The sequence below is a fragment of the Polistes dominula genome, unplaced genomic scaffold (assembly GCF_049000335.1).
Source record: "Polistes dominula isolate Pdom_NZ unplaced genomic scaffold, Pdom_raw_medaka contig_280, whole genome shotgun sequence".
NCBI lineage: Eukaryota > Metazoa > Arthropoda > Insecta > Hymenoptera > Vespidae > Polistes > Polistes dominula.
This window is the reverse complement of record NW_028300993.1, coordinates 195,914-208,321: the sequence shown is the minus strand read 5'-3', so window position 1 is coordinate 208,321 and position 12,408 is coordinate 195,914. Positions and strand designations below refer to the sequence as shown.

General features: G+C 44.4%; 1 protein-coding gene across 1 annotated transcript; it reads right to left on the bottom strand.

The window, feature by feature from the left end:
• Positions 1-5,389: 5,389 nt before the first annotated feature.
• Positions 5,390-6,247, bottom strand: LOC149032293 (uncharacterized). Its single transcript, XM_089173394.1, has one exon. The coding sequence runs from the start codon at positions 6,245-6,247 to the stop codon at positions 5,390-5,392; it is 858 nt and encodes a 285-aa protein (XP_089029520.1).
• Between the last annotated feature and the right edge of the window lie 6,161 nt (positions 6,248-12,408).

The following is a 12,408-nucleotide window of genomic DNA, read 5'->3' as shown; positions in this document are numbered from 1 at the left end:
GTACGGTATTCGCGTGTAACTTCTTCGAGAGATTGTGGAATCGGCGTGAGGCTATACTACGTAGGTGACTGTGATCATGTCCTTCCTCGCGAGGATATACGCAACATGTATTTTCCCGATTCGCATCGTCTCGCATTTTAGACGTAATGAATTTCCCCTTCTATTTGTTTACTGAATTCGATCGCGTTATCTTGGGGACGATGAGTAGCGAAAAGTTCTGCCTATATTTATTGTTTAGCGATTAAATGATTACCTCGATGACGATCATCGATCAAATTCTGGTATCGTTGATAGCGTGAGTGGAAACCTAATATGGTACAATCTGTTAGCGTAACTCTCTCGTGACATTTTCGGCAATGAAGTGTGCGGTGACGCACGTATCTAAGAATGCCCGAAATGGTTTAAAGGTCCCGTTTTGCTTTTTCTAACACGATACTTGTCGCTCATAAGGAAATAATTCGGTACACCGTGCGAATTGACATGAAGGATCGGTGTTAGTCGCGTAGTGATGAGTTCGTTTGAGATGTCGACGCGGTCTCCGTCCTCGCGGGGGTGTGGCTCTCCTGTTTCGTGATCTCATGCTCATCATTGTCTATATGTATCGACGTATGATGGGATCGGCTGCAGATTTGACAATGTGAACTCTTACATGGATCTCGATGCTTTCGTAAGCAATTTTTACATAATCCGTCACGTTCGACCATCGCCAGTCTGTCTCGTTTCGTCAGGTCATGGTACCGGGGGCATTGGTATAAAAGGTGTTTATCTCGTTTGCAAAGAATGCAATTAGTTAAGGTCTGAGTAAGAAATGTACGCGTTATATGTGTCTCCTGTCGCTTTGGTGGCCGTAAAGTCATCGTATCAGTATGTCTACGTTTTGCGTGAGGCTCGTTTCCCGATGTCGATGGAATATTCGACGATGCGACGCTACGGAGTGTGTACTCGTTTACAAAGTCGCAAAGCTGATTCATGGTCGGATTATATCCGCATCTAACAGTTTGTCCCATTCTTGTCTAAGGTTGCGGGGTAGAATGCGTTCGCCAAGGCGTACCATCAGTGCGTGTGGTACATTGAAAGAAGTAATAGTATCCGAATGGGCCCGCAAGTCACCCGCAAGCCGTGTCATCTCTTCTATTGATATGCTTTTCGGCCGTGGAGTGTCTATGAAGGCGTCAATGGCCCGTGCTAGGAGTATGCGTTGCCGGTCGAAAGTTTTCAATAACATTTCCCACGCATTCTTATCATTCTGCCCGGTCGATGAATATGTCGCGATCGTCTGAAGCGCTCTACCGGTAAGAGACTCGCAGAGGTATACATGTTTTTCTAAATCCGACATGTCGGTACGCGCGTCCACCAGTGTAATGAAACTCCCCTTGAATTGGATCCACTTTCCGATGTCTCCGTCGAATTTCGGGATCTCGATTCGGCGTAATCGTATTTGCTGATCGGGGGTATTTGTAGCACTGTCGTCTCCATGCGAACCATTCACGTTACTAACCGCGGCCGTATCGCCCGAGTCAATTTTGTCTCCGATCGCGAAATATCTCTACATGATTGGATTCAAACTATCGACTCCTCCTACTTCGCTGATAGCAGTAGCGCACTTTTCATACAATCTTTCGTATTTCTCTACTAGATGAGTAAGTCGTTCGTAACGCTTTCTCATTTCCTGTTTACTTAGATTTCCTTCTTGGATTAGATTTTAGACGTGTGTTAAACCCGATTTTAAAATTAGCCGTTTTTGTTCGATCTGTTCGAGCTGTTTTTGCAATGCCATTACGAACTGTGATTAATTATTCTACTTTTCGAAATCCACTTAAATTAATTTATGGTAATATATAAAAATCCCCTTTATATGAATGAATGACCGCGCGTTGGGTTCTCGATCACGTGGTACGGCCCTGAGGATAGATCGCAGGAAAGGGCATACCTATGTATAGTATAAGAGGCCGTTGGAGGGGGTATACGTATGTATAGTATAAGAGGCCGATGGAGGGGGTATACGATTGTCGCTAGCTATATGCCGATAGATGGTATGTCCGGCGATGACGTGTAGAGGGTTTCTCTATAGTAAAGATAATATTAGACTGAATTTGTTTTATGATCTTTATTGTTAGGATGCGACTTGCTTTTCTTTGTTGTACACTTCTCAACGGCTACGCACAGACTGTACTCGTCTGGTGACCACACTTGCTAGCGTGGTTCCCTAGCCTTCTAGTAACTTAGATGGCGCGACCATCGGTCGTACCGCTACATTACTCCCTTCGGAGCATTTTTCTTATTACATAAAATGCGAAACTTAAAATTATAGATGTTTACAAGTGTATAAAAATATAAAAATATGTAAAGATATATAAAAATATTGCATTATCTCTATCCTAACCTAATAAGTTTTAATTGGTACATACGAATCGGTATTGCAATCTTTTTCGACAAACGCTGGTTTTAGTCTTTCTATAGATACATTTATATGTTTTCCTTTATAGTTAATTTTGAAAATATTATCTGTAAGTCTGTATAATTTCGTATGGACCTTCGTAAGGCGCTTCTAATGGTTTTTTTACAGCGTCGACCCTTAAAAATATGTGCGTACATGTATACAACCTATCCTGAATAAAATGTTTCTTTTTGATATGGTGTGCTGTGGGTATCGGTCTGATTTGCCTTATATGTTGTCTTAATTTTTCTAGGAATATGTGTGGATCTTGTAATAGCTCTTCGCTGAGGAAAAATTCTCCTGGTAGTCTGATGTTTTCACCATATACCAATTCCGCAGCTGAAGCTTTTATATCTTCTTTTAGACTTGTGCGTAGACCAAGGAGCACTGTTGGTAATATTCCTACCCAGTCTTTTTCTTCGTGGCACATTATTGCTGCTTTAAGTGATCTATGCCATCTTTCTATCATTCCATTTGATGCAGGGTGATATGCTGTTGTTCTAATTCTTTTCGCTCCGACTAATTTGGTTAATGCTTCAAATAGTTGACTTTCAAATTGTGTTCCTTGATCAGTTGTAATTGTAATAGGAGAACCAAATCTCGAAATCCACTGCGAATAGAATGTTGTTGCCACTGTATCTGCTGAGGTATCTGGCATTGGAATTGCTTCTGGCCATCGAGTAAACCTATCGATCATAGTTAGGCAGTATCTCATATTTTTAATCGCTGGTAATGGACCTATTATGTCTATGTGCACATGTTCGAAACGTCCTTGTGGTACTTCTATTTTCGAAGGTACCTGTTTGTTATGACGGCTTATTTTGCACTTTTGGCATGCTAAACATGTACTTGACCATTCTGCGATATCTTTGTTCATCTTTGGCCACATGAAGCTTTTTCCTATAAGGTGTTTTGTTACTCTGCCGCTGGGATGTGACAAATTGTGTACGTTCTTAAAAATCTGCCTCCGTAAAGAGACTGGAACGTATGGTCTTATGCTTTTTCCTACTATGTCGCCATATATGTATTTATCAGAGCTATCGAGGAAAATCTTCTGCAGGTTCCATTTTTCTTCTGCCAAAATATTCTTTAGTTCGTCATCCTCTTGTTTCTTTGCCATTAGCTCTTCTGTTGATACTAGGACTGGCATGTCTATTGTTTCCAGTCTTGACATAGCGTCAGCTGCCACATTGTCCTTTCCAGCAACGTAAACAATTTAGGAAGTAAACTGTCCTACGTAATCCAACTGTCTGGCTTGTCTTGGGCTTGCTTTGTCCGTATTTTGCTTAAAGGCGTATGACAGTGGTTTATGGTCAGTCTCTATTATTAATTCTCTTCCTTCGACAAAATACCTAAAAAACTTTAAACTTTTATAAATAGCTAACAATTCCCTATCATACACACTATATCTAATTTGCGCTTTTTCTAGTTTCCTTGAGAAATATCCTAGTGGTTCCCATTTGTTATCACAGAATTGTTCTAACACTGCTCCAATTGGGTTATCGGAAGCATCAGTCTTTAATTTTAATATCGCTTTTTCTTTTGGGTATGCCAATAATGTTGCTGTGGCAATTGCTTCTTTGGCTTTTTTGAACGCTTCTTCCGCTGCTTGATTCCATTCTATCAGTCTTTTGTCGTGCTTCTTGGCACCTACCATATATTTGTTAAGTGGATCAAGCCATTCTGCAGCCTTTGGTAAGAACCTCCTATAAAAATTCACTACCCCAAGGAAACGTCGCATATCTGAAACAGTCTTTGGTTTTGTATAGTTTTGTATAGCGTGGACTCGCTCATCCAACGGCGCTATACCCTTATTATCTATCTTATAACCTAAGTAGTTTACGCTATTTTGAAAAAAATTGCACTTTGAAATGTTTATTGTTAGTCCATATTGCCTAAGTCTATCGAATATTGCACGCAGATGTTTTTCATGGGATTCCTTATTTTTAGACGCTACAATTATATCATCTATGTAACAGGCACAGAAATCTAATTGGCTTAATACTATGTTCATAAACCTTTGGAACGTTTGCGCCGCGTTACATAAACCGAAAGGCATCACTGTGTATTCGTACAGACCAAAAGGTGTGATTACCGCTGTTTTTTCTATGTCTTCCTCAGCCAACGGAATTTGGTGATATGCTCTAGACAAGTCTATTGTAGAAAATATGTTACAGTCACGAAATTGTTGCGTGACGTCGTGTACATGTGGAATGGGGTACCTGTCTGGTACCGTAACGCTATTTAGTCGCCTATAATCTCCACATGGCCTCCATTCGCCGTTTTTCTTTGGTACCATATGCAGAGGGCTCGCCCATTGACTCTTGGACGGGCGACAGATTCCTTCGTTGACTAGTTGCTGAAATTCGGCTTGTGCGATTCGCAGTTTTTCCGGATTTAGCCTTCTTGCTCTCTCTGCTATTGGAGGACCTTTTGTGATTATATGATGTTTCACCGTGTGGCTGATGGGTTTCCTTGAAGTTGGTTTCGTTAAATCTGCGTACTCCCTAAAATGTTCTAAATACGGACTATTACAGTTAATGGTCAAAATGGTTGGAACGTCAATATTTACTAATTCTGCTTTCCTAGAAAGCAATGTATTGCCGTCCAACAATTTTTTGTTTCTTAAATCAGGTTATAAATTATAAAAATGCAAGAAATCGGCGCCTATTATTGCTTTAGAAACATTCGCTATAATGAATCTCCATGAAAAATCTCGACGGAGTCCAAGATTTAAGTTTAAAAGTTTTTTTCCGTATGTGTCTATTTCTGCACCATTTGCCGCGTACAACTTACACGTATTGTCTTTGGTTTCACTTATCGAAGTACGTGGAATCACTGAGACGTCTGCACCAGTGTCTATCAGAAAACATGCTCCTGTTTTCCTATCATTTACCATGAGGCGCAGGTTTCTCGTCGCGTCGTCAACTGCCTCTATTTGAGACGCTTGCATTAGTTTTCCGAAGGCTTTCTTTTATCCGGGCCTGTCCACTTGCACGGGGGTCTGCACTTCCACGATTGTTCCGCGAATTTCCAGTGGTAATAACATAGGCCGTCATTGTTTCGGTGTTTGCTTGATGATCGGCTTCTACTTCGGGATCTTCCGCGGAAACTTCGGTACCTTCTTCTGCCGCGCATTAGGTTTTTCATCTCCTTCGTTAGTTGCGCGATTTCCCGCTTGATTTCCGCTACCTCGCGATTGATTGTTGTTTGAGCGGCACTTCCTATTGGCGCTGCTTCTGTAATGGCGGCCGTTTCCGGCAGACGCTCTCTCTCTAGGATCTTATCACCCATTTCCGCTAACTTTACGGGTGACGTATTTTCGTCTGCAATGGCCAGGATCTCTTGTGCCCTGGTTGGCATCCTCTGCATCCATAATGTTAGGAGCATTTTCTCGCTAACACTATCTCCTGCTAAGCGTTTCATTTCTCTCCAAAGTTCGGAGGGTTTTTTGTCTCCTAATTCCACTCCCATTAACAATCGCCTTAGCCGTTGTTCTTCGGATTTAGTTAGTCTCTGTACTAAGGCTTCTTTCAAATGTGTGTACGTACATTGTTCGGGAGGGGCTGCTAGGATGTCGTATACCTCTCTTATCAGCGTGGTATCCAAACTTCTTACCACCGCTGACACTTTTACGGCATCCGATTTAACGTTGTACGCCGCGAATTCCTTTTCCAACATCACGAACCATAAATTTGGTTCCTCTTTCCAAAAGGATGGAAGATTTACATTTCTAAATTCACTGGCGTTGACTTCCTTTGTGTCGGTATCGGCACGGGCCACGTTGGCTTCGCTGGTTGATTGTGCCATTGTTCTTCTTTTTTATTATTTTTTCTATTTTAGTTTTTGTATTATTTTTTTATTTTTTTACGCGGACGTTCCCGGGTTTCGGCACCAAATTTACTGTAGAGGGTTTCTCTATAGTAAAGATAATATTAGACTGAATTTGTTTTATGATCTTTATTGTTAGGATGCGACTTGCTTTTCTTTGTTATACACTTCTCAACGGCTACGCACAGACTGTACTCGTCTGGTGACCACACTTGCTAGCGTGGTTTCCTAGCCTTCTAGTAACTTAGATGGCGCGACCATCGGTCGTACCGCTACAGACGTCACGGCGTCTTTGTTCTAGTCGACCGTTCAAGTAAAGGAAGGTGGCGTGGCGGTGAAGCCGCCGAAAATCTTATCGTTCTTTGGACGAGAATAAAGCGTTTTCCGAGATGGAGAATAACATTCGATTGTATATAATGTATCCGTTCAAATTTAGAAATTAAGTTCTATAATTCTTTTCGATATTGAGGTGTGAATTTTACAGAGAAAATGAGCGTAATGCATAGATATATAAGAAATTGCGAACTTCTACGGGGTTCGAAGACACAATTTCCCTTGAAATATATATTAGTAAATAAAGGTGTGTACGCATAGGCGTACGCACGGGTAATTAAAACTACTTATCTCGCTTCTAAATCCTTTGTGGTACTGTCTCCGCTGAACGGTGTAGATGTTCACAAGATGGCGGACTCCCTCGACTTCGTTGTTCTCTAATTGGTTTGCTCGGTGTGGTGGTAGTCTACTCGCTGCTTCGTAAATCAGAAGTCGGGAATTCCCACCTTACAGGATTGCACTAAAATGTTATGGCCGAAATTCCTCAACTAAGAGTCCTCTGACAATTTGTTTATGCTATGAAGTGGAGAATAAAGGGTTAGGTTAAGGTGTAAAATAAAACACGTGATTGAGCCAACCAAAGAAACAATGCCTTTTTTATTGGCTCGTCAGGGAAAAGCCTTGCGGCATAAAAACCCTGGATGTTACTTAATTATACAATGAAAATGCACCACGTGGTGTTACCACGAGGGAAAATACCGTTGATGTGAAATATATGTTTATTGGAAAGATCTCACCTCTTGCACTCCTCAAATATAGCGATCACAACCTTAAGGATTGTGATGTTGAATGGGCTCACTTTCACGAGTCTTGAAGATTAGAATATTCTCTTCATTGTCCTTTGTGAATTCTTAAAGCTTTTATAATCCCTCAAGATGTGTAGTCGTAGGCGTCCGGAGAAGAATAGCAAGAATGCCCCCCTTGTACTGGCCCAGCATGACGTACGTACTAGGGCTATGAGAAGGTGGAATGCGAGAGGTTGGGGTAGCTAGAGAAACGCTTCGATAGTTACTAATAGTTGATCGATGCTCGCAATGAGTATCGATCCAGAATCCCAATCGATGGAAGCGGACGCGCGCGAATTTCGGATACCGCTAATCACCGTACGATCCTTTCGGATCGTACATGGTATACAGCCTTTTAGAGAGGGACAGAACACGTCGATACGGTGCTTTCAAGAGCCTTTAAGTCATTTAATTTAGCAGGGATCTCCAGCGGACTTTCAATGTTTCTCACTTGATCAAAATAAAATTTATCGACTCTGTTTCTTATTGTAACTCTTACTTTAAAAATGTCTAACTGTTTCACATTATCATTTTTATCCATGATAGGCTTAAAGCTGCTGTCGATAACGTACAATATATCATTTGCACTTAATTTCGATCTAAGATCATCAAGAAAGTCATCAAATTTGGTTTTCTGGCAGAGTTTGTATACGCGGGGTATGCTATGATCAGGATTGAACATTTGAAGACTAATCACCGGGGCTGAATTCCGACTATTATTGTCATGACATCCAGTCTGAGCAGTGTTTTGATTGCTAGAATTTATTGCTTCACCAGAGTGTGATTCATTACTCAAAAAATTACTCGATTCTGAACCTGAGTTCGGACCGGACCTTTGCAAAGTTAAACTATCTATTGCTTCACTATTAAGTACTTTCAAAATCTCATTTCTAATCGCTGTACCAAGGTTAACTTCGTTTATTTTCACTGGTTTTCCGTGAGTATGAACAATACTTATCGGAGCACCAGAAACCCTATCACGACCATTATCTTGAGTAGCTGTACTGCTACTTCCAACAGTAAACTGTTGATCTGTCGAGACTGAATCGTATAACTCCGAAGGAGGCTTTTCAACCGTAACAACAGTGCGCTTATTCTGAGTTTGCTTTATTTCGGCTATTTGCTCCTGAGACCGTAGATACTTTCGTTCAAATTCTTCAGCCCTTTTCCGACTTTCGGCCAACCGAATTTTCAAACCTTCTACTTGATTAATAAGAGCATCGTATTCCTTCTTGGGTATTTCAATGATCTCTTTGAATACCTTTTCTAGCCTCTCAATTTTCTCTCGAAGAGCTGTAATGGTTTCCCTTTGGATCTCAATCAGATTTCTCATAGCATTGACTTCTGCATTGTCAACCGCATTTGAGGTACTCTCGGGGTTTTGTGCAGGGGCAACCGCACTTACCAACGCCTTTTCTGTACTATCTCCTCTGTCTTTCTGTTGGGAAACTAAATATTGCGCAAAAATTAGATATCTCAATAATACTGTCTATATCAAACATTCTGTTTGATCTACACCCTATTACATTATACCATGGCTTTCAAATAACGATTTTACCTGATCCGTAAGACTAAGTATACATCATGCCTTAAAACGCATGAGGAAGCGTTACACATAATTACTTTTCTCACCCATCAGAAAAATCCCATTCCAAAAAGGACAAGATTTCTTAATTTTAGTACAACACATTTAAAACTAAGGACTTACTTGATGCTACTGGACTAATGTCTTTGAGACCTTCATTATTACATTTGTTGCTTGCGAACCTCTTAATTCTTTATCAGACACCTCTAATGACGAATCATTTTGTAACGACCTGCTTGAGCCATGCTGGCTTCGACCAACATCCACTCTGACCGTATTACCTTGTGCGTCTGATAGTACTGACAGAATCAAACTTTGATCCTCAGTGTTCATCTGGTCCATATCTACTGACCAGCAGTTTTCACTGTCATCTTTAAGCAAGAAACCATGTTCTTCTGCAGTGAGCTGTGCAACTTGGCTTTGACTACCAACTTCCTGTAGCAAGGCTCTCTACAAATCAACTAATTGTTCCAGTTTTGCTAAAAAAATACGTATTTAATTAATTTGGTGCACCTTTTAGTTTTGTTCAAACCACGTTTCAAACATGTTTATGAATCGATTCCAACTTTTATTATTATCATTCTTCTATATTTAAACAGCTATACATCTAAAATGTACCTGCCTTTAAAAGTTTAAATACAGTGTTATACATCTAAAATGTATCAACTCAGCTATACATCTAAAATGTACCTGCTTTCAATATTTTAACTATAGTGATATACATATAACATGTACCAATTCAGCTACACATCTAAAATGTGCCTGCTTTCACTATTCCCTTTTTTTATTAATGGTTGAGCCAATAAAAATAGCTTTGCGCGGCCTTTTCAAATTCTCCCGCTCTGCTAGTCTTTGTATTTTGGGAATTTCCTTCCCTAAGTTATTAGGCGCGTTAAGGTGCGTTCTCCTTAACGCGAGGAACGGGCCGCGGAGAAAGGAATGGGCCAATGAGACTCCGTGTTGAGGAAAGAAATTTCCGATTATGTTTTTGATCCCGTGGGACGATATTTTATTTATCGGCGTGGTGTGCCACGTGGTCACGTACAAAAGATGCACAGAAAATACTTTTTACACAAGAGCGCGATGAGAAGAGTGCGACCGGACGGTGCGACGGACGAAGTAAGAGTGATGATATTTTTCTGCGTATGCACTGCCGCGGCGATCGAGGCATCCGGAAGTTGAGAGAGCAACGGTCGCAGTGGTCACTTTTCCGCTCTAACCAATCAAAGGCGTGGTCAGGCCAATCAGATGCCCCTGCGGAACCGCGTCACGAGGTGCTTGCGTATGTTAGTGCTGGCGGCCGAGAGGTGTCAGCACTTTTCTGCGCGCGCTGCTACAGCCGCGCGCTGTTGGCCGAGAGGTGTCGACACTGCGCTGGTGCGAGACGCCACAGCCACTCCCCCTCTGGACCGGCTGCCGGAGGCAGGCGGAAGGTAACTCTGCGGAGGATGTTAGGCCGATGCTTCTGTCTGAGCGCTCCGCTGCTAGGCATGATGATGCCTGGTTCGGTGGAGGGCGGTGGCGAGACGATGAGAGGTCTGGACGCCGGAGGTTGGTCCTGAGTCACTGGCCGAGTTTCAGGCACTGGTAGTGGTGAGGACGATGAAGTTGGCGACGGCGGAGGCGGTGTTGAAGACCGCGTCTTAGTGAGAGCCGGTGCAAGGTCCAGATCCTCTGGAGTCTGGGCGGATGTCGACAGCTCCGGAGCAAGCGAATGAGCAGGTGCGTCTGACTGGTGGTCGTCCGAGGTGTCCAGGTATGCTGGCTTCAAGGCGTCTGTAGACACGGCCTTTTCAGCGCCGTTCACCAGGATGACATACACTTTGTCATTGATGCGGCGGATGACTTGGTGTGGTCCTGTGTACGGAGGTTCGAGCGGTTTCCTGACCGTGTCGACTCGCAGGAAAACGTGCGAGCATGTTCGGAGGTCCTTGAAGAAGAACGGGCGGTGGCGCGAGTGGTCCGTTGCCGGCGTGGCACTTAGTGTCTTCATGAGTTCCCGTAGTTGGCCGACGAAGGAGGTCGGGTCGACGGGTGAACTGCTGGGCGTGAAGAAACCGCCGGGAATGCGAAGCGTTGTTCCGTAGACCATCTCTGCCGGCGAGGCTTGCAGGTCCTCCTTGTACGCGTTCCGTAGGCCGAGTAGCACAAGAGGAAGTGCGTCGGGCTAAGGAGCTTGAGCGCACATTAGTGCTGCCTTGAGTGTTCGATGGAACCTCTCTACCATTCCGTTGGCCTGAGGGTTGTTAGGTGTGGTGCGGATCCTGGTGGCCCCCGAGGCCTGAGCGAGTGCGGCGAAGAGAGCTGACTCAAATTGGGTACCCTCGTCCGAGGTGATGGTGAGTGGACATCCCTTGTCCGCAATCCAAGCCGATGTGAAGGCCCTGGCGAAGGTTTCCGCACGGATGTCCTTGAGAGGAACAGCTACTGGCCATCTGGTGAACCGGTCGATGATGGTAAGGCAGTACCGGTATTCTCCCACCTGGGGCAGCGTGATGATGTCGACGTGCACATGCTCGAATCGACTTTCCGTGGTCTGGAAGCGGGAAAGCTCTGCGCGGCTGTGTCGCGCGACCTTGAAGCGTTGGCACGGTAGGCAGGCGCGTGCCCATGCGGTGACGTTCTTGCGTAGACCGGGCCAGATGAACTGCTTTGATACATCCCGTACCGTAGCGCAGACACCTGGATGAGCCAGACTATGAATGGCCTCGAAGGCGGCTGTGCGGAGCGAGCGGGGTAGATAGGGCCGTACTCGCCCGTCGTGTATGTCGCAGGTCACCTGGAATCCTTCGACGTTGAGGCGCTGAAGGTTGAGTGAGGTGCGTGCTGCGAGCGATGGGAGCTCGTCATCCCTGTCCTGTGCTGCGGCGATGGCTTCTGGGCTAAGTGCCGAAGGCAGGCTGATGGTGGCGCAGGTTGAGGTTAGCGGCGTCGGCGATGACGTAGTGGCGCTTGTTTGCCCATCCGGAGCTGGAGCGTCCTCCGTCGTCCGGGAGAGAGCATCGGCGACGACGTTGTCTGCGCCGTCCACTTGCTGGAACGTGATGTCGAACTGTAACAGGAAGTCCAGCTGACGTTGTTGACGTAGTGAGGCCTTGTCCGAGGGTTAGTTTGCCGCGAAGGTGAGCGGACGATGGTCCGTCAATACGGTGAATGGACGACCCTCGAGGATACGCCGGAAGTGGTGAACAGCCAGGAAGACGGCTAAGAGCTTCCTGTCATAGGTGCTGTAGCGAGCCTGCGTTGATGACGTCTGTGAGAAGAAAATGACAGGCTGCAATTCTCCGTTGACCAATTGTAGGAGCGCGGCGCCAACGGCCGTGCTGGATGGGTCGGTAGCCAGTCGAAGAGGAGCATTAGGCGACAGGAAAGCGGTTTCCACTGCTCCGGCAAGGCTGCGTCGGGCGTCCTCGAAGGCTCGATCTGCTGCGTCGTTC

Excerpts from the sequence above, each read along its gene's own strand:
- LOC149032293 (XM_089173394.1), bottom strand. The coding sequence starts at position 6,247 with ATGGCACAATCAACCAGCGAAGCCAACGTGGCCCGTGCCGATACCGAC.